At 39.3% G+C, this 13363-nt stretch overlaps 2 protein-coding genes and 1 pseudogene across 9 annotated transcripts in view; 1 reads left to right on the top strand and 2 right to left on the bottom strand.

Annotated features, from left to right (window-relative positions):
* LOC107688656 (ATP synthase-coupling factor 6, mitochondrial-like) overlaps positions 1-6375 on the bottom strand; it is a 10449-nt gene extending 4074 nt beyond the window's left edge. Inside the window, exons 1-6 of one of the 8 annotated variants that reach the window (XM_016486378.1) lie at positions 6024-6375; positions 5638-5698; positions 4887-4986; positions 2084-2560; positions 1764-1843; positions 1361-1727 (exon numbers count right to left, since the gene is read on the bottom strand). In XM_016486378.1, coding sequence (XP_016341864.1) covers positions 1361-1727; positions 1764-1843; positions 2084-2560; positions 4887-4986; positions 5638-5682 — 1069 coding nt within the window. In that variant the 5' untranslated portion in view covers positions 5683-5698; positions 6024-6375. Of the gene's footprint in view, positions 1-1360; positions 1728-1763; positions 2561-4886; positions 4987-5637; positions 5699-5973 lie in introns of all 8 variants that reach the window. The other 7 variants (XM_016486375.1, XM_016486379.1, XM_016486377.1 and 4 more) reach the window with 7 other exon arrangements.
* Positions 6376-6431: 56 nt separating this feature from the next.
* On the top strand, positions 6432-11603 carry LOC107688681 (tRNA (guanine-N(7)-)-methyltransferase non-catalytic subunit wdr4-like; annotated as a pseudogene).
* Positions 11604-11878: 275 nt separating this feature from the next.
* LOC107688655 (glycerol-3-phosphate transporter-like) overlaps positions 11879-13363 on the bottom strand; it is a 41343-nt gene continuing 39858 nt past the window's right edge. Inside the window, exons 32-36 of the mRNA XM_016486372.1 lie at positions 12362-12490; positions 12176-12271; positions 12037-12092; positions 11937-11963; positions 11879-11901 (exon numbers count right to left, since the gene is read on the bottom strand). Coding sequence (XP_016341858.1) covers positions 12042-12092; positions 12176-12271; positions 12362-12490 — 276 coding nt within the window. The 3' untranslated portion in view covers positions 11879-11901; positions 11937-11963; positions 12037-12041. The remainder of the gene's footprint in view (positions 11902-11936; positions 11964-12036; positions 12093-12175; positions 12272-12361; positions 12491-13363) is intronic.

Raw genomic sequence — 13363 nt, 5'->3', positions numbered from 1 at the left:
GGAACGTGCTGGGCCCTCTACAAGGAGCGTACCAGCCGTATCCTTTGGCGCTCCTCCCAACGACCAGATGTCGATTGCTGCATCGGAGGGTGAGCCAGAGCTTTCTGGAGAGGAAGATTTGGCTGCGCTGCTCTCCTCCGGGACTGTAGCAATGCCTGAATCGGATCTGGAAATAACGGCTATGCTTATACGGCCTGTGGAGAAGCTGCCTCTTCCTTATACGCTACGGCGTTACTGCAGGTTCTTCAGGCTAAGGCACTGAGGGACCTGCATGAGGGTGGTCATGACTCAGAAGTTCTCAAAGAACTCCGCACCACTACGGACCACGCGCCACGAGCGACGAAGGTCACTGCGATGTCCACTATGGTGGTCCAGAAGTGCCAAAACTGGCTGTGTCTGGTCGATATGAGGGGCGCCGACAAAGTTCGGTTCCTTAATGCCCCTGTGTCCCAGACCGGCCTCTTCGGCGATGCGGTCGAGAGCCTGGCCCAGCAGCTTTCGGCTGTACAGAAGCAGACTGAGGCGTCCACCCGTCCGCAGCGCCCCAGCCTGCTCATCGCTAAGGGCGGCCCCCTGCATCTGCCCCCCGCTCCCACGCCGCATCCGTTCGAGAGAGTCAACGAAGGCCCTACTCACGCACCCTCTGCCAACCTGTGGAACCAGGTATGCGTTGCACCGCACACTCAGACCCTTCTTCAGTCCGCTCACAAGCCGCCCGAGTTGGGTCCCTGCGTTCCACTTCGGTCAAGTCCCGTCGTCACAGCTCCTGTACCACAGCTGAGCGGCCGGGTCACCGGCTCGGCTCCTCAGCGAAAACCTGAATATGCGCTGCATCTGCTGCCTACTTATACTCATGCTGTGATCAGCGGCAGCTGGATGCAATAATCGCATGCCAATGTGCATTGGCTCGTTTAGTTTACACTCGAAGTAGATTGGTCTCTCTAAGCGAGATCCCAATTCGTCGGTCATCCGACGTGACGTCTCCGTTCCCTCCTTCAGGGAACGAGGGTTACCATACGTAACCGAGACGTTTTATACACATTTATATTTCAAGGGCTTTGTTCGGTAAAACTAATGTATACAAAATTATGCAAAATGCATACTATATTGTTACTGTTTTTATGAACCGTTTCACCCCTAAATGCTCTTTGCATGTATGCTATGAACTAACACATATGCAATGACAAAAGTTAATGACACATTGTAATATAACTGTAACTGTATAAAAAAGGGTAAATGCATTGTAATAATATCTTTACCATTAGCATTACAAATTTGCATATAAACCTGTAACCGAAAAAACTGCTGTCAAAATTTTTGGTTTATCCCAATATATGAAAGGGGGTTGTAGGGTGTGTACCCTCAGGTGTCGCCACAACTTCTGCTGCAACTTCAGAGGCATCTGTGATCACAGGGGCAGGATCTATCAGCTCTTCAGCAGGGGCTGCCTCTGCAAACACCTCAACAGGGGCAGATTCTGCAACTACTTCAGTGATAGCCTCTACAACTGGGGCAGCTTTGGCCACAACTTCTGCAACTACTTCACTGACAGCTTCTACAACTTCAGCAACTGCTTCTTGGACAGGGGCTTCTTCTGTAGGTACATCTTCAGAGGCTGGAGCAGCAGGGGCTTCAGGAGCCGCAGTTTCAGCTGCAGGGGATGCAGTTTCAGCAATGGCTTCAGCTGCAGGTGCAACAGCTTTGGCTGTGGGGGCAGCGGCTTCAGCCGTGGCGGCTTCTACTGCGGGGGCAACGGCTTCAACTGCAGGGGTGGCTTCGACTGCTGGGACAGCGGCTTCTACTGCAGGGGCAATGGCTTCAGCTGCAGGAGCGACGGCTTCAACTGCAGGGGTGGCTTCGACTGCTGGGACAGCGGCTTCTACTGCGGGGGCAATAGCTTCAACTGCAGGGGTGGCTTCGACTGCTGGGACAGCGGCTTCTACTGCGGGGGCAATAGCTTCAACTGCAGGGGTGGCTTCGACTGCTGGGACAGCGGCTTCTACTGCAGGGGCAATGGCTTCAACTGCAGGGGTGGCTTTGACTGCTGGGACAGCGGCTTCTACTGCGGGGGCAATGGCTTCAACTGCAGGGGCAGCAGCTTCAACTGTGGGAGCAGTGGCTTCAACTGCAGGGGTGGCTTCGAATGCTGGGACAGCAACTTCAACTGCGGGGGCAACGTCTTTAGCTGCAGGAGCAACGGCTTCACCTGCGGGTGCAGCAGCTTCAACTGCGGGGGAAATGGCTTCACTTGCAGGGGCAGCAGCTTCAACTTTGGGGGCAATGGCTTCACTTGCAGGGGCAGTGGCTTCAACTGTGGGGGAAGCGGCTTCGACTGCAGGGGCAATGGCTTCAGCTTTGGGAGCAGTGGCTTCAGCTGCAGGCGCAGCGGCTTCAACTGCAGTGGCATTTACAACTGGTTCAGGTGCAGGGGCAGCAACAGATGCAGCTTCTGTAGAGGCAGCAGCAACTGAAGCTGCAACCTCTTTCTTGGGGAATTCCACATATGATCTGTGCTGGACAAGTTTTTCTACATCGAAGTACGTTTTTGATACGGCTTTTTCTAGGATGGAGGGGGAAGGAGGGCACAAATAGAAATGTAATGATTTGCTTCATCATGTGACATTATCAGGCTGAATGGAGACCGCTCAATTCATACAGCAAAATAACTTACCCAGTTTCTTCAACAATTAGGTGCAGATGATATAGCCTGACTTATGTACATCAAATTTGAACTATGGCTAATTAAAAAATTCATCTGATAGGAAAAGTAACCTAAACATTTCACATTCAGTAAACCACATTTTGATAAATATTATATATATACATACATACACACATACAGTGGGGAAAATATTTATTTGATCCTCTGCTGATTTTGTAAGTTTGCTCGCTTACAAAGAAATGGTCTGTAATTTCTATGGTAGGTTTATTTTAACGGATAGACACAGAATATCAACCCAAAAATCCAGAAAAAAAAAATATATAAAGGTTATTCTAGAATTACTGAAGCTAAAAGGCTACATATTCTCATATTACAATTATTTTAAAGTAGCGCCATGTAACTGTCCTGAATCAGATGACACAACTGTTCACACTATATATTTGAATTTGTGGTCAAACATGATCAAATTGTGGTACCAGCACATAATCATCATGATTATTATTAATACTAATAATACATATTATTATTAATATTATTTATTTATAATGTTCAGCTCAAAACATGTTTTGTTCAGCTTTTATTTTCAACAAGAAGTCACTTGTTGGATTATTGGCTTCACCAGATTCTATTGAATGAACAGAGGGAGCGGCTTCATGAACGCATTCATGCAGTGCATTCTTTAACTCCAAATGTCAGGGTGACATATATAAGTAGTTAGGACATCCACATATAGCACTAAGCATATCTGCCGGTACAACAACACATTGCAAGCCCTTTCTCAAGCCCTCTGCCACCTCTAACCTCAAAGGAACATAGAACAGTAACAATTATGGATCACAGGTCATTACGTTATCTTCAAGAACTCCATGTGACCAGTTTTACTTGTTTAAAAATGGCAAAAAAAAAACACAGAATTCTCTTTAAATTATAATCAACGTCCCATCTTTGTGTCTTTATTAACAATATAGATGTGGGCCTGTTTCATGTAATATAACATTTATTTCTTACTTAAAGTTACTTTTTTTTTTTTTCGCAATGCTCACACTCAACAAACTAATTGAAGTTGCATAGAACATTCTTCAGCAGACCTATGCTAATTTCTATTAAACCACTGTCAAACCCACTTATTTTCTGGCGTCAGTTCAAGCCTCTATAAATCTAACCGTTTATGTACTAAAAATGCGCTGCTTATGCAAAAATTATGCAGGTACCACACTTTGATCTGCTGATTCTAGAAAATTCTGGTCCATCTTTTCCTTTTGTATATACAGTCATTGCCAGAAGTCTGCAAACACTATACATTTTGATGTTGCTGACAGTGTAAACTGTAAAAACAAACACATCTGTTTCTGGAATACTACTGTCTTTTAAACTTGTTTGCCCTTATCAACCTTGGATATGACAGCAACATTTTAAAACGCAATATGTTTACAAACACATGATATCATGTTATAGATGTCTTTTAATTAATATCTTTTAATTAGTCACATGTTGTATTGTATTAGGGTTTAATATCATCTTCCAACATTCCAAATACATTGTATTCTGTATCTGTATTCTATACAAACTTACTAATATTATATTAAATATTATTACTTGTCTGACTGAAATATCCGATTATGATTGTCCAATCACTGAGGTCAAATATTTTTGTAAAATGACTACTAAACTTTATAACTGACTGCTCTTCACAGTCCTTTTGTTCTCCCATAACAAATTTATTGCAAATTCATATTTCTTGTCCATTTTTGCATTTAATTCATCATAATAACAGGCTTTTGCATTTGGGGCTTAATTGCTCTGTTAGGGTTTATTTTGCAGCAGATGACTGTATGTTATCCCTTACATGTATTAATTTGAAAAGTGAGTGCAAATAAATTAGATTATAAAGTATCAGTTTGTGTAAATTAGAAAAATGTGCATAAATACAATATTACTTAATATGTCAACGTCAAAGATTTTGAACACTTTTGGCAATGAATTTGATATGGGTATTTTCATTTGCATGATATTTCTTCTACACGACACATAGTGACAGGAACAAAACACACTCCAGCAGGCTCAGAAACAACAGCTGAGGTCAGAGGACATGTCCCCTGAACCACATGAACCTCAGTTTTCCCATGTATGGCATCAAGATCTGAAATACAGAGACCTCTTCCCCCAAAAGAATGGCATATTATATATACAAAATGATTTTGACATAAATAGAAAAAAAAGGTACCTTTGTTGGACTTTTTGGACTTCTTGCTGTCCCCAGATTTGGAGCTGAAAGCTACAGCAGGAGCTCTTCTGATGGAACTCAAGCCCTCCGTCTGCAGACACTAACAACAAGAGACACACAAAAACAACACAGATTTCAAAAAAACGCAGCAAATCCCGATGAATAATCACAACCACCATTGTGCAGTTATATTTACACCACTGAACGCTGTTTGCTGTGGTCTCCAAAAAATGTACCTGCAAAAAGTACATAGTGTTCTCATGGAAAGTCTGCGAGTTGACAAACACTTTCAGTTTTTCCAGTGGATATTCAAACAAATAATTTTCGGCAATTTTAGGAACACTTTATTAAAACGAAAATATAGGTAAAAAAAAACACAAAAAAAACATTAAAAAATAAAAAAAGAGAAGAGGAAAAAAACACTAAAAAAATACTTGAAACGCACACTATTTTAGATGCAGATGCATAAAATCGTATCCACGTTGGGTAAATGCACTTATTAAAATACCAGGAATATTTTCATGTAAATAATGTCGTGCATGTAAATTCAGCACAGAGAAGGGTTTCATGCGTCGAGTCTGGGTGGATGAAATGCTTCAGTGCTTTAACATTCGAGCAGCATTAGCTTGTGTTCACAATAGGACTCTGACTGCCCAATTTCACACGTTTAAATAATACGAGCTAGAATATATAAATGCACTATAATATGCATGCATATTTCTTAATAAATGTCGAAACAACGGTGGATTACCCTGAGAGATCCGAGTCGTCCTACCCTGAGCAAAGAGGCTGCCATTTTTACCGCAGAAACCCTATGAAGAAAAACAGCTGCATGAATCAATGTTCATAAAGTGTGATTGTACATATTTAACATCGTCAATTTAAAGTTCGTGCAACTACTGTTTAGAAAAAAAAATAAAATTGTTACTTCATAATTTGCACGAAATCAGATCTGTTCAGTATTATTATAATATATACAGCACATAGCACAGATATAGAAAATGCAATAGCTCACATTGACAGTGATCAGTGTTTGTTATGCACATCATTTACAATATCCAACAAGAAAAAGAACAATGAAAATTACCTAGATGAGATGTGTTGTGTGTTTTGTGCCACTGAATCCTATACAGTTACCTGACTGTGACAAATCTTTAAATCACAGCTCTAGTTTGAGGAAGTCTTCACAAACAACAGCTACTAAGCTCATGAAAGATCGTAGCAAAGTAAAAAGAAATGCTGCATGTAACGTTACTGAAGCACACTAAAGAAGCGCCCTTGCATAAAGAACACGCCCCCTCCTGATAATGTCCGATACAAACGAGGTGTTATTATTGTTTTTGTTTTGTTTTACCTAACATTGTAAGTTATTAAGTTAAATAGAAAACGAATAAATCTGTGTAATATCACTGAAGCGTTATTAGTAGCGAAAGTGTCAATAACATCAGGTCTTCTTCGGTACACTCGTTATGGCGGTGTCGTAAGGCCAGATTCCTGCACGTTTATGTTAATGATGCGTTAAATGCGAGACTGTCAGCTCGCACGTGAACAACAATCATCATCATGGCAGTAGTGTGTGCAAAAGCAGACTGGTTTGTTTCAAGCTGTTCTACTACTTTAGTTGCTATAAACCTGAAACAGACTAGGTGAGTAGCTGTATTTGAGACTGTCCGCTGTCTGTTCAGTTCCAGCTCTTTATTTTGGATATGCTGCAGATTGCAGAAGCATTGGTGTGTCAGCAACACCGAACTATAGTCATCACTAAGTGATTAAACTACATGATTTTCATAAACTGTTACCTGGGATGTTGCACATATCAGTACTGTACTGCAAAGTTTTCCCAAGTTCCCAAGTCCATTTAGCATCATCATATTGCACTGTAGTTTCTATACATTACTCTTCCCGTGCAGTTAGCTTAAAGTTTAATTTAATTTAATTAATTTTTTTCTTCTGTCCTCTGGAGCCTGTAGAAGCTGCATTTAAAGGGGTCATATGATGCGATTTCAATTTTTCCTTTCTCTTTGGAGTGTTACAAGCTCTTGGTGCATAAAGAAGATCTGTAAAGTTGCAAAGACTAAAGTCTCAAATCTAAAGAGATATTCTTTATAAAAGTTAAGAGTCAGCCACACCTACCTAAAACGGCTCGTTCTAACACGCCCCCACATATCTACCTCACTATGTGGGAAGATTTGCATAACGCCGCCCAAATGTTCACCAAAGAAAGAAGGCGTAACTTTTATTCTCGCTGTAGTATTGTTGCTGCCGCCGCCATGTCGTGAAGACGCTGTGTTTTTCGTTGTGAAAGCGAAACTACTTTGTTTGGCCTTCCAAAAGAGGACGATATCCGCTTCGTCATGCCTAGAGCTGATCTGTGCTGGTCGCTGAGGAAATGCATCAACTTTCACCGTGGACGAAGCGGAACCCAGCCCGGGCACATTTCATTACACCAAATACACAAAATAATGTTCTTTTTAGCAACATCATATGACCCCTGCCTATAATTACTGCTGCTTGCTTTATTGTTGTGCCTTTGCTTAATACACTTTGACTTGAAATGTACTGCAAACTATTTGTGATAAATACACGTTTTGTTATGTTGATTATGAAGATATAAAACACCAGTTTTATCTTGTCTTTTTGGTTGAATTAAAATTTGGCTCAAATTCAAACTGGTTGAATTCATGAAAGTAAAATGCCATGAAACATTTAGAAATGCATTATTTTGACTTTGTGATTTTATTATGATTATATTTTAAGAATCTATACATGAATCCGGTGATACCAGCTGTGCTGATATCAGTACTGCAGATTGATTGTGTTATTATTAAATATCAAAAATCTTTATATTAAACAGATCAGAGGACTTCAGCGTTGATATTTTAGCATTCGCATATTTGATAATCTCTCAGTATTGTCTATTTGCGCCTTGTACTTGTTTTTTATTTTATTTTTATTTTTATACTTTATACTATATATATTTTATACTATAAAAAAGACAAAAGTTTGCTTTTCACATTTTTCTGATAGAGAGCCGTTTGTGTTCGATTGTGCCAAAGCTGAGAAAAAAACAAAGGAAGCTGATGGTGATGATAAAAGGTAACTTGAATATTTTTGTATGTTTCTTTTCTCTTTATGAGTTCTTTATCTGAGGGTTACGTCACAAGATGTAGAGGAAATATCTTGACATGTACAGTATATTTGTGTATTGCAGTGCTGGGGAAGGATCAGAGGAGAAGGAGAGTGGCAGTGACAGGATTCTTGCATTTGCTGTGTCAGTGTCTGGGAAGCTTGCAGCGCTCACTGATGACCACAAACGTCTTGTTCTCTTCTGTACTGAGCCATCGTGGCACTGCATTAGTACACGGTGACAACACAATCTCATTCCTAAACATGAAATGTACTCACCATCACTCGTATCAGTCCAATATCACTTTCTCTCACATGGGGAACACACATATGTTTGAAGAATATGCTGAACAATTTAGGACTGACACATTTCTCTTTATTGAAAAATATCGCTAGTATACTAGTTTTCAAAATCATTTGAAACGGGTTTGGAACAACATAAGGATGAGTAAATGATGACATATTTTTTTTCTTTTTGGGTGATCTGTTCCTTCAGTGCTAATTTCTCTGTAAGGCTCAGTGTAAGTCTATGATTGTCTTCTTGTAGGTGGGTTGTGCGGCGGTGCACGTCTCTTCTATTTACTCAGGCTGAGGATGAAGTCTTTGTGGCTGATAAGTCTGGGGATGTTTATTCATTCTCTGTTCTGGAGCCACACAAACCAGCTGAAGCTGGGACATCTCTCCATGTTATTAGATGTGGTATGAGGAACATCAGCAGAACAGTGTTTTTCATTGGCAGTTTTCATTGTGAGAGTTAGTGCTGAAACCAAACAAAAAGATGTAAAAGTTTAATATTTGATACTTTTGTATTTTCCTCTACAGACACTTTCTCCTGATGATAAATATATCATAACAGCAGACCGAGATGAGAAGATCCGAGTGAGTTTCCGGCGGTCACCCTACAGCATTCAGGCTTTCTGTCTAGGGCACAGAGAGTAAGTGTGGACTGTGACAACCTCATATGTTGTTCCCACTTGTTCAAACATGTTTGTTTTCTCATGCAGATTTGTCAGTGCATTGCTTGTGCCTGCGGGACATCCTGACTGGCTTCTTTCTGGTTCAGGAGTATGTGTTTTTCCAGGTTACCTGTATTGTTTTACTGTAATATTCTATTGGGATAGTGATTATAAGGGTTATGTAAGTTTCTTAATGCGGTAGGACTGACATGGTTGTGTTCACAGGATGAAACAATGAAGGTCTGGCATTATGAGACTGGCCGGCGGTTACACAGCATTGACCTGAGCCAATTCACCTTTGAATCTGAAAACACAGACACAGAAAAGGTGCCGTCCATTTGTTATCAATGAGCCATTCACGCACATAATACATATAATGTGTACTACAATCCCACAAAATTACATTATATATTAACCTAGATATAAGGTTTTCAACTGAAGGTCTGTGGACCCCTGGGGTCTAGAGCTTTAACTTGTTTTTTAATTATTAAAACATATAATTTAGATAATTTATACTTTATGTATCATATAATATATTATGTAATTTATTGTTGCCTTTATTTTTCATATGCAAAATTCACAATATTGTAGTGGCGATATTATTTGCAGGCGCTCAATCAGGGCTAGAAAGTGAGGTGGTGAATTCCCCAGGTAAAAGAAAAAAAGTCAAGAGAAGACTGCTTTTAGGTACTTTTAAAATGTTATTTATAAATATAGATTTGTACACAGTGAGTGTTTGACAAATCACAGCAATATGTACAATAAATCCACTTTAAGAGAAAAAAAAACATGAAGAATTGCATATTTTTTTGAGGGATGCAAACTATGAAGACATTTTCACTTGATGAAAATGCATAGAAAGTCCTAATGTTTTAATTAGTAATTTACAAACATCACTGCATGGTATATTCATTTATATATGAAAATATATAAATCAAAGTATCATGATATTTTAATTACAAGAATATACATTAACGATGTAAAACGTAATGTTAGTTAATGATAATATTGAATGTTTTTATTAGTTTCATTAAATTTCAAGTTTTGACAGCTCAAGCTCAGCAAGTTTAGAACCGCTGCTATAGTGATTATTTCCATTCAGATCCAGGTGTGTATATTTTGTAATTGACCCCGATCTCTTTTAAAGAGACACTGTGACTATATTTCTTTCGGTCTTCAGAGGTTTGCTGTCAGCAGGATCATCAGCTCACCGGATGGACATGTAGCTGTCCAGTGTGAGAGGTGTGTTTCATTTCTTCAGATTTCTGGTTATGTTCTCAGACATAACTGGACTCTGGGAGACTCTCAGTGACAACAAGTGTTCTTTTGTTAAAATGGAAACACACAAGTCTTAAGAAAGTGTCTTTTACACACAAATCATACATTTAAATGGTTAAAATCATATCCATCTGTGTAGATTCCCCTCAGTTCAGCTCTTCACGGTGGATTCTGGGACAGGGGGGTGTCTGAGCCCTGCTGAGACTCTTGCTCTTCCTCATGCTCCCTGGGACATGACATTTGATTCACAGAGCCGGTTGTGGGTCTTACTGGAGAGTGAAGACGTGAATGTTCTCCTGTATTGATACTCAGAGCAGCACTGGAAGGTACATACATGCTGTCATGTGGCTTTCTTTCCATGTTTTGAAGTCAACTCTGCTCCTGCTAACTCATCTTGCTTGTTTATAGCTGTGTGGCTCAGAGACTCCTGAACTGAGGAGGGTCACTGAAGCATTACAAGCTCAGTGGGATGTCTTTAAAGGTAAGAAATCCGACAAATATTATAATGAAACGGAAAAATGTCATATCATGATGAAGCAAATTTACCCTTGATGTTTTGAGATCTTGAGTTGAGCACATAATTTACTCATAGACACCAATTCAGTTTTTATAAACACAAACTGTCCTGTCAAAATAATATGAAGGAAGATTAGAGAGAGAAAACACCAGGACTAATGAAAAGGGTTAAATATGTACAAGTTGATCAAAGTGTATCTCAGGGGGAAAAATGTATAAAATGACCCTTTAAACCTGTAAGGCCTGATATATTAAATAAACATCCATTCAGGTATCAAATATGATACAGTAGGCTTTATAGGGTTAATGTATCCCTAAAGCTCAGATTTTCTATTCTGAACACTTCATGCTTCATGCTTTGCTCTTGTCCTCTGTTCACAGGTTCTGTGGGACTGGAGAGTCAGTTTAAGCACTTGTATAAGGTGAACTTTGACAACATGGCATCATATTTGCAGAAGAAACAGGAAAGACTAGAACAGGAGAGGAAGAAGAGAGCCGCAGTAAACGGCTCTAAACCCAGTAAGAGAAATAAGACGGAGAGCGGCCCTGTGCCTCAAAGCACCAGCTGAGAGAACGTTCTTATTTTAATTTCTGCTTTTTTGTCATGTTTGTATAATTATACAGTTCTTTTTGTTAATTGACAATGATTATATGACTTTTTATTCATTCAGTAAAGCCTTTCAGTTTTAAACTACTTGGTCTCTTGGTTTTCTGAACGGAAAGATCTGCTTTGGCCAGCAGAGGCCGCTATACTTTCAGCCCGCTTAGATACAGTCAAGGCTATCACACACATCCTGATACAATTTCATGAGACTTCAGGAACGAATGTAAATATTGTATGATAAGAGTGCTCTAAAAAAATGAGATATGTGGCTTCAGTTGTTCTTTAAGTTAGACTTTTATTTTTATTTTTTTTTTAGTAGAAGTGACAAAAAATCTGTACATCCTGTATACTGTTTATACTTTTACAAAACCCAGAAATCATTCTAATATGCTGATTTGCTGATCAAGAAACATGTCTTAATATTAGCAATGTTAAAGGGGTCATATGATGCTGCTAAAAATAATATTATTTTAACACAAATGGTTCATAGCTGAGCTGTACATGGTTCAATTCCCTGAAAGATGCTTTGGATTTTCTGAGCAGATGGCCAAGATTTCACTCATTTCCCACTTTTTACTGCCTCTGATGAGATTCCAGCTGAAACAAATAAGCAAAAACTGGGTTACAAATAATAACTAAAATGCATGCAGTACAATGTTTTAACACTGACCTTCCTCATTTCTTTTTTCCTCCCATTGTTAAATTTTCACTCTTCTTTTTCTGCACCTATGAAAAGAAACTGGGATAATAAGAAAAAAATAGCTAATGCTAGTTTAAAAAGCAAAACAAAAAAAAACATTAATGGTAACCTCATTCATGGCGTCATCTATCTGCTTAAGCTCCTCGTATCTGTCCCGGGATTCTCGTAAGGGCTGTACCATTACCTCCTCAATCTGAGGAAACAACTGCAACACACAGAGAACAAGCAATATCACAACTTGATATCCACAGCAGGTTTCGTATTGTACTTTCAGGTCCAAGCCTAACCAATTCACCTTCATCACAGTCTCAAACATGGGGATCAGGACGAACTTGATGAAGCCGATCTGAGCAGTGGGCTTGGTCACTTTTTCTCTGTCCATGAAAGGAGCGATAGGTAAACCCTCTGCCTTTTCTCGATCACTCTTTTGAGAGAGAACACAATTCTGATGAAGGAGGAAGCGCACTATAAAGATGCAAAATGTTGGGATTGGTATGAAAATTCTTAACTTTTAAATTAACTTTTCTATTTTAATATATTTTAAAATGTAATTTATTCCTGTGATAAATGTAGGGACAGGTTTCGCTGTATGGTCAGATTTAAGAGTTAATAAGTTGGGTTTGGTATATATTTCAACCCAAAAATGAAAATTTACTCCAAGATGTAGATGAGTTTCTTCATCAGAACAGATTTGGAGAAATGTAGCATTACATCGCTCACCAGTGGATCCTCTGCAGTGAATGGGTGCCGTCAGAATGAAACGGCTGATAAAAACAACATCATAATCCACAAGTAATCCACACGACTCAAGTCCATCAATTAATGTCTTGTGAAGTGAAAACCTGTGTGTTTGTAAGAAATAAATCCATCATTAAGGCGTTTCAATGTTAAACCATTGCTTTCGACCAAAATATGGATCCATAATCCATAATCGCTTCCTCCAGTGAAAAAGTCTGTTGTCCTGTTGTCCTCTCACATCAAAATCCACAGACATATTTATTTAGAGAGGTTTTGGACTGTTTTCACTTGTAAACTGTGTCTGATCTGTGCATATTTCTCTCCTGATTCAGACCAGATGACTTTTTTACTGGAGAAAGCAATATTATTGATAGAGGACTTGTATTTTAGCCCAAAACAACAGTTCAAAATGTCTTGATGGATTTGTTTATTACTAACACACAGTTTTTAATTCACAAGACATTAACTGATGGACTGGAGTGGTGTGGATTATTGTGATGTTTTTAGCAGCTGTTTGGACTCTCATTCTGACGGCACCCATTCACTGCAGAGGATCCAT

The sequence above is a fragment of the Sinocyclocheilus anshuiensis genome, unplaced genomic scaffold (genome assembly GCF_001515605.1).
Source record: "Sinocyclocheilus anshuiensis isolate Anshui unplaced genomic scaffold, SAMN03320099.WGS_v1.1 scaffold834, whole genome shotgun sequence".
Taxonomy (NCBI): Eukaryota; Metazoa; Chordata; class Actinopteri; order Cypriniformes; family Cyprinidae; genus Sinocyclocheilus; species Sinocyclocheilus anshuiensis.
The sequence above is the reverse complement of the archived record's forward strand: the minus strand, read 5'-3'. Positions and strand labels throughout refer to the sequence as shown.